This window comes from Crotalus tigris, unplaced genomic scaffold (assembly GCF_016545835.1).
Source record: "Crotalus tigris isolate CLP2741 ecotype Arizona unplaced genomic scaffold, ASM1654583v1 scf7180000018053.2689490, whole genome shotgun sequence".
Taxonomy (NCBI): Eukaryota; Metazoa; Chordata; class Lepidosauria; order Squamata; family Viperidae; genus Crotalus; species Crotalus tigris.
This window is the reverse complement of record NW_024096796.1, coordinates 1,203,636-1,210,332: the sequence shown is the minus strand read 5'-3', so window position 1 is coordinate 1,210,332 and position 6,697 is coordinate 1,203,636. Positions and strand designations below refer to the sequence as shown.

General features: G+C 37.8%; 1 protein-coding gene across 2 annotated transcripts in view; it reads right to left on the bottom strand.

The window, feature by feature from the left end:
* Positions 1 to 2,961: 2,961 nt before the first annotated feature.
* The window catches only part of UGGT1 (UDP-glucose glycoprotein glucosyltransferase 1), a 50,592-nt gene continuing 46,856 nt past the window's right edge, over positions 2,962 to 6,697 (bottom strand). For both annotated transcript variants that reach the window (XM_039347152.1, XM_039347153.1), the window contains 3 exons: positions 6,578 to 6,694; positions 4,924 to 5,092; positions 2,962 to 3,883 (listed from right to left, as the gene is read on the bottom strand). In XM_039347152.1, the coding sequence (XP_039203086.1) occupies positions 3,858 to 3,883; positions 4,924 to 5,092; positions 6,578 to 6,694 (312 nt within the window). In that variant the 3' untranslated portion in view covers positions 2,962 to 3,857. The remainder of the gene's footprint in view (positions 3,884 to 4,923; positions 5,093 to 6,577; positions 6,695 to 6,697) is intronic.

Below are 6,697 nucleotides of genomic sequence, written 5' to 3'. Positions count from 1 at the left end.
AATTGATTGAACTTTTTAGTTCCACCTAGTCTGCCGATACCATCGTGGCCACGCCCACCCAGCGGGCCACACCCACCTGGCACTCGATGATGCATAAATGGGTTTTGGGTTGCAGTTTGGGCACTCAGTCTCTAAAAAGTTCGCCATCACTGTCATAGAGTGCTTAAATAAAAGAAAAGGCCATTAATTGAGCAGCTAAGTGATAAAAAAGAAAATGCAAAGGGAGAAAGTAACAAAATTGAACAGACAATATCCCTCTGAAAGCTCTAAATATATTTTCATGATGGCAATCAAAAAGGATCTGATCCCTCGATACCCAAAGCAGTAAAAGAGGAAGTAAAGAAGAAGAAGAAAAGGATCTGAGGAAAACAGTGGAAGCCATATTTGTTTTATAAGCAATGGGACAGTCTTCACTCATCAAAGAGCACTGTATTGGCATTGAACCCTTGAATAATTCATAAAACAAAATTAATTAGTGACAGTAAAGCACAAAAGTTGCTGCTGCTAAACTATGCGTCAACATTGGGTTACTAAAGGAAAGAGCACAAGAAGCTATTTGATTTCCTAACCTTCCAAATAACTGCCATGTTCCTAAAATATTACCTGTATTCTATAAAATACTATGTAATTTTCATCTAAGATTGTAATCTAGGATCAGGGAGAGTAGTCTGTGACAGGTGGCTTTTCACCCAACATCAAACTGCAAAAATCTGGTAGTAAAATCCTGAAGAACATTTGTGTAAATACATGCATTGAAGCTAGTACATGTTGATTATATAACCCTTAGTAAAATTAAAAATAAATACAAGAAAGCTGAATAGTCATTCTTCACCCTTCTCCTGTGATGTTACTCTTCTACTAATGTATTATTTGTAGCCTAAATGTAATATAAACCAAGTGCAGCTCTTGACTGTAACAACAATTGCTTGCTGTTGTTCTAGAATAGTCTTTCTCAACTGGGATTCCATAAAACACTGGGATTTTGCAAGGGATCAAGACTGAAAAAAAACCACATCATTTTGGGACTTTATGCATTGCACATTGTGCAATGGGAATTTCCACACACCATGACTCAGCTGCCAGCCTGCAGCTTTCATGTTGCTGTAAATGTTTTAAAATGTGGATTGTAGGTTAGAAATGTGCTGCATTGGAAGGAGGTATGTATGATTTTATGCAGAGGTTTCTTGAGACCTGAAAATGCCTCCAGAATAAAAATTCTCCAAGAGCAGCAACAAACTATCCTGCCTCAAAGTCCTCACTTACTGACTGCAATTGGGAGCAGTAACTCTGTCCCTAAGTGATGTGGCTGTCAAGTGAAATGTCACATGACCATGCCAACTTATGACATCAGTTCTGACCACAATTGTTAAGCTGTTAAGCGAATCACCTGTAGTTGTTAAGTGAACATCAAGTGTCTCTGAGTTTTACTTTTCTGCTGGCTTCCCCAATGACCTTGCTTGTCAGAAGCTGTCTGTGAAAGTTGCAAATGGCGGTCACATGACTGCAGGGTGCTCCAAGCAGCATCATGAATGAAAGCCATAAAAGCCAACTGGGTGACTTCGGGTCAATCATTCTCCCTCAGCTTAACACACCTCATAGGGCTGTTACTGTGGGGAAAATAGAAGGAGGAAGGTGTGCTGGATATGTTTACCGCCTTATTTGTAAAAATATTAAAGGTGGGATATAAATAAAAAATGAACAAGGAAATAAATAAATATGTGCCAGTTCCTGAGCACCTGAATCGCAACTGTGTGATTACAGGGATGCTGCAACTGCTGCAACTTTCAAGACCGGTCATAAGTCTTTTTTCAATTGTGGTCGAACTTTGAGTGATCGCTGACTGAGTGGTTGGCAAGTAAGGACTACTTGTATTACTTTATAAACATTTCAACACAAACCAAAACATGTCTTTTCAAATGAGGGATTATAGTGTGTCCTTGCATTATGATAGAATTTTACAATGTTTTAAATCTTACAAGACTGCACTTTAAATTCTACACTCAATGTAGATAATAGTAATTCATAGAATTCATAATATGAATGCAAAATTAGAAATTATTCCTGCCAAGAAAAGCTTGGAATTTGTTCTCAATATCCAATATTAGATGTGAATTGCAAACCCATTTTTCTCTCACAGATTAGATTTTATCTGGTGGTTTTCTGGTTTTCTAATGTTAGTTCTTCTAGCAAAGGACATTTTTATATAAAAAAAACAAGTTATAAGTATTTGAAACCGTTTCAAAGTTGCAGGCAGTTGTTCAATATTTCCACAATACAATGTTTTTCTACAAAAGTTGCTTATTTCATCTGAAAAGCAGTAACAAAAAGTATTACAAGTGGGGAGGTGGGAACAGTACAAAATTGGACATTCCTCAGATATCATTTTACATCTAAATAAACGTGTTTGTTGAGGGTGAACGTTCATTCTCCAAGCTTGTGGGATGATTTCCAAATGTTTTGTTACCAGGCTAGGTAACATCTTCAGCAGAGTTTACGGGATGTCAGCACCGACCCTCAACCAACCCACACAAGGTCCCCTTTCCACTCCCACCAGTTCACCTCTCAATGACCCTGACCTGATGTAACCTTCCCATCACAAGACCCATCACCAGCCTCTCACTGATGACGCACCCCTGACCCATCACAAGACCCATCACCAGACCCTCACTTGTCACACCCACACTTGATGCCCTTATAAACAGAAGAGCATTGACACAGACATTCCCTACACTCCTCTGAAGATGTTACCTAGCCTGGTAACAAAACATTCGGAAACCAACCCATAAGCTCAGAGAATGAACCTTCACCCTCATCCTACACTCAAGCTACAGCTATTCGCCACTATTGCAAGTGTGGTTGTATAATTGAAAATTTGACCAGAAACTTGTGCATAAATAATGAGCAAAAACAAGACAACTACTACGAATATGAAATCTACAAGAGAGGAATTAAAGGAAAAAATATAGGAACTCTAAGGCTTTATTCACCTGACATCGCTTTTTTGAGGAAAAAAAATAAACTTATCAAATTTACATAATCAAAAAGTTTCCACAGATTTGCATGAACAAAAAATACATTCAGTGAATGATGACAAATTACAGCAGTCTTAATGCCCTAATATTTTTGCAGTTTTCAATAAATTGGAGAGAAATGTCCTTTTAGGTTGTCAGTGGAAAAAGATGTTAAGTACCACAGGAAGTCTGCTTCATTAAAATACACAATTGCAAATATATATTTCAAAAGTTGTGGATTGCTTTGACATTTTTGCTCAGTTATGGGTTATCTGATGTGATATTCACAATGTACTAGATTTAAATAAAGAACTGTGACTTTTCCATTAGGACAAAGTCTATGATAAAAAAAAAAATCCATTTGACTTCTGACTGCATTAGTCAGTCCAAAATATCATTAAAATCCCTGTGCAAATATGAAAGAGCAATCTCTACTTCAGCATCTTGAAATGATGGAAATGCCAGTGTATTCTCCATATTTCATCCTCTAAGTCGCCACCCTTTCTCTGGACTCCTGAGAAAGGTGTAGAGATATATTGACATAGATTGGCATAAAGTGGTAGACTTGGTCAAAAGCTGGTAAAGGAGGCTTTTCACCCACACCTCTTTTTTACTCAGTTTCCACAGCCTTCTGTAGATTCTTCAATCTCTCATAGGTGCAAAGAATACCTGTTCAGCTAATTCATATAATCCAGTTCCAGTTCAATCTGTCAGAATCAATTGAATTGCAATAGGCATGACCCCCACCTTCCATTTTACTCAGCAGTTTTGCAAGTGTATTAAGAAAAACTAGTATTTGATAGAAAAATTGTCTATGAAATAGTCTCACTCAGTATGTCACCATGATCATAATTCCCCATGCAATAGCGTGTCTGTAGAAAAACAAGAGAGAGAGAGAAATATGCAGGTAAATATGAAGAAGCACAAATATAATAACTGCATATCATTTAAATGCCAGTAATAGCATAGGTCTGGCAAATAATGTATTGTTATGACAAAAGGATAAAATAAATGAGAGTAACATTCCATTATATTCCGCTATTTCTGACAGAGAAGCCTCAACTAGAAAACAAACGTGGTTAAATTACACAACAGCTTTGCCTACAACTAATAAGAGACCTTATAACAAATGTAGAATGGTTGTTTTCAGAAAAAAAAACCTTCAAATTCATAAATGGACTATTATGCATTACATTCATGAACAATATTCCTGGTAGTCCTGACTGTTAGTAATTGAGACCGGGAACTTGGTCACTAAGTGACATGTTTGTAAGGCACAACATCCTGTGACCACACCAATTTACAATGGCAATTGTTGCAGTCCCAGTTGCTATTGTTAGGCAAATCGTGTGTTGATGCAATTTTCCAGTCATCTGATTACCATTTGCAATCTCCTGCTGGATTCACCATTGACTCCACTGGTCAGAAGCCGGCAATGAAGGAGGTGACAAAGGACAATCACGTCATGGTGGGATGCAGTAACATCATAATTTTGGGTTAAAAATTGTGATCATGTGAACGCAGGGACACAACTACAAGGGCTGGTCGTAAGTATCCCTTGTTCAGCGCTATCATAACAGTTGCTGAATGAATGGACATTAAGCAAGGACTATCCATAAACAATATTAAGAAAGAAAAAAAATCCCATTTATATATTTTCTTTTTCACTGAACTCAAATTACAAGCAGTCCTCAAGGTACAACTGTCGCTTAATGCCTATTCAGTTGAAAAAGGACTCAAAAAGTTACATATCACCTGTTCTTGAGGCATACAGCTCACATTTAAGTTCTCTTCTAAAAAGATGGGACACAATGGCTTAGCCCCTTTCTGCCTTGTTACATTCATGTACTTCCCCAACTTCTATGGGAAATAGATATTTCTTAAAATAATAAAGGCCATGAAAAACAATTACCTTTCTGACTTTGGGATTCAGTTTCATTTGTTGTAATTAGTACTCCCGACTCCTTTTCTTCATGGAATTGATTATATAACTGTTTAATTTCTTGATCGTAATCCTGCCATTCAGGGACAATCCTCATTGCTGCCTGCAGCTTGGGTTCTTTTGTCATTGGATTATTACACTGCAATGTAACACATATGTCAATGGCAACGGGGACTTTTCATACACATAAGGGAAAATTTTACTGAACACTCCCTAAGAATTTAAGATCGAGGTATAGAATCATACAAGGTTGTGGAAGGGACCCTGATGTCATCTGGTCCAGTGACTTGCTTGGTAGAGAGCTTCACTACTGCAGCAGCCCTGACTGACAGCTAGCTGGGCTCTTCTTAAGGTCCTTCAGCGAGGAAAGTCTACCATCTCCAAGGCAATATCTTCCACTGTTAAACAGCTGTGGCCTTTATCATTTTTCCAATGTAATTTAATGCCGTTTTTTCTTGATATCTTTTGAAATCATTCTGAATAATTTTGCCCTATCTTCTATGTAACAGCCTTCTCAAGATAGCTATCGTGTCTTTTCTCTTTTACAGCATGATTAATAAAATCTATAAATATAGCAATAGCTATATTATATTATATTATTATTTATTATTTCTATAGCAATAGAAAATTCGATATTACTCTTTTTTTTCCAGTTTCATTATTACTATCATGGGCTGCATCTTTTCCAGATTTGTAAAATCTCATCTACCGTATCAGCAAATTTGAAACCTAGATATGATAAAATAACCAGCCAACGATGAGGGGTCCTTAATGTTACCTAGTTAGGGTAATGAAATGTCTGCAAGAAAACAACCAAGCTCAGCGAGCACCAAGGACCCCTCAACCAGCCCACAAATTCATTGGTAAAGAGGAGTAAGAATTGGCTTAATAGCAGCTCATATGAGATGGACCTAAAAATGCTATTGGATGCCAAGCATGAATAGGCATTATGTTCCAGCAGCTAATAAAAACACTGTAGTCTTTAACTAAATATAATGAAGCACTGTGTTCAGTTCATAGAAGATAGTAGTCCCACTGTACTTTACACTTGTCAGACTATACTTGATGTACTGTTCTGGGCACTGCACTTCAAAATGGAAATATTGGTATAGGTTTACAGAAGAGCTACCTTGAGGAATAGTTAAGGAACCTGAGAGTTGTTTATCTTGCAAAAGAGAAAACTAAAGGGGCTAAGACAGGGGTAGGCAACCTTGGCTCCTTTATGACTCATGGACTTCAACTCCCAGAATTCCTGAGCCAGCCAAGCTTGCTCAGGAATTCTGGGAGTTGAAGTCCATGAGTCATAAAAGAGCCAAGGTTGCCTATCCCTGGGCTAAGAATATCTGAAAGGCTGCATATGCAATAGAAAGCAGGACCCATTGAAACTGAGGGCCAAACAAGGACAAGAGGCTTGAAATTAAAAGAAAAAGAATTCAGGGTAAATATTGGGAGGAACCTCCTTAAGCTAGGAGCTGTGAAACAGTGCAACAGTCTGTCTAGAGAACATGCTGGACTTCTTCCAACTGGAGGTTTTCTAAATGATCACTTGGCAGGTCTGGTGAACTCCTAGGTGGAGCAAGAGACAAGCTCCCCCTCCACATACAATATATTGAAGCAACTTTACCAGATCAATAGTCTTTGCTCTCTTCTTTGAAGCATCATCACACCAAGTTTCACACCAGAGCCATTCTTGTGGTAATGATTTAATGGGTACCTGATGGATCATGTTATTGGGCAAATCCTA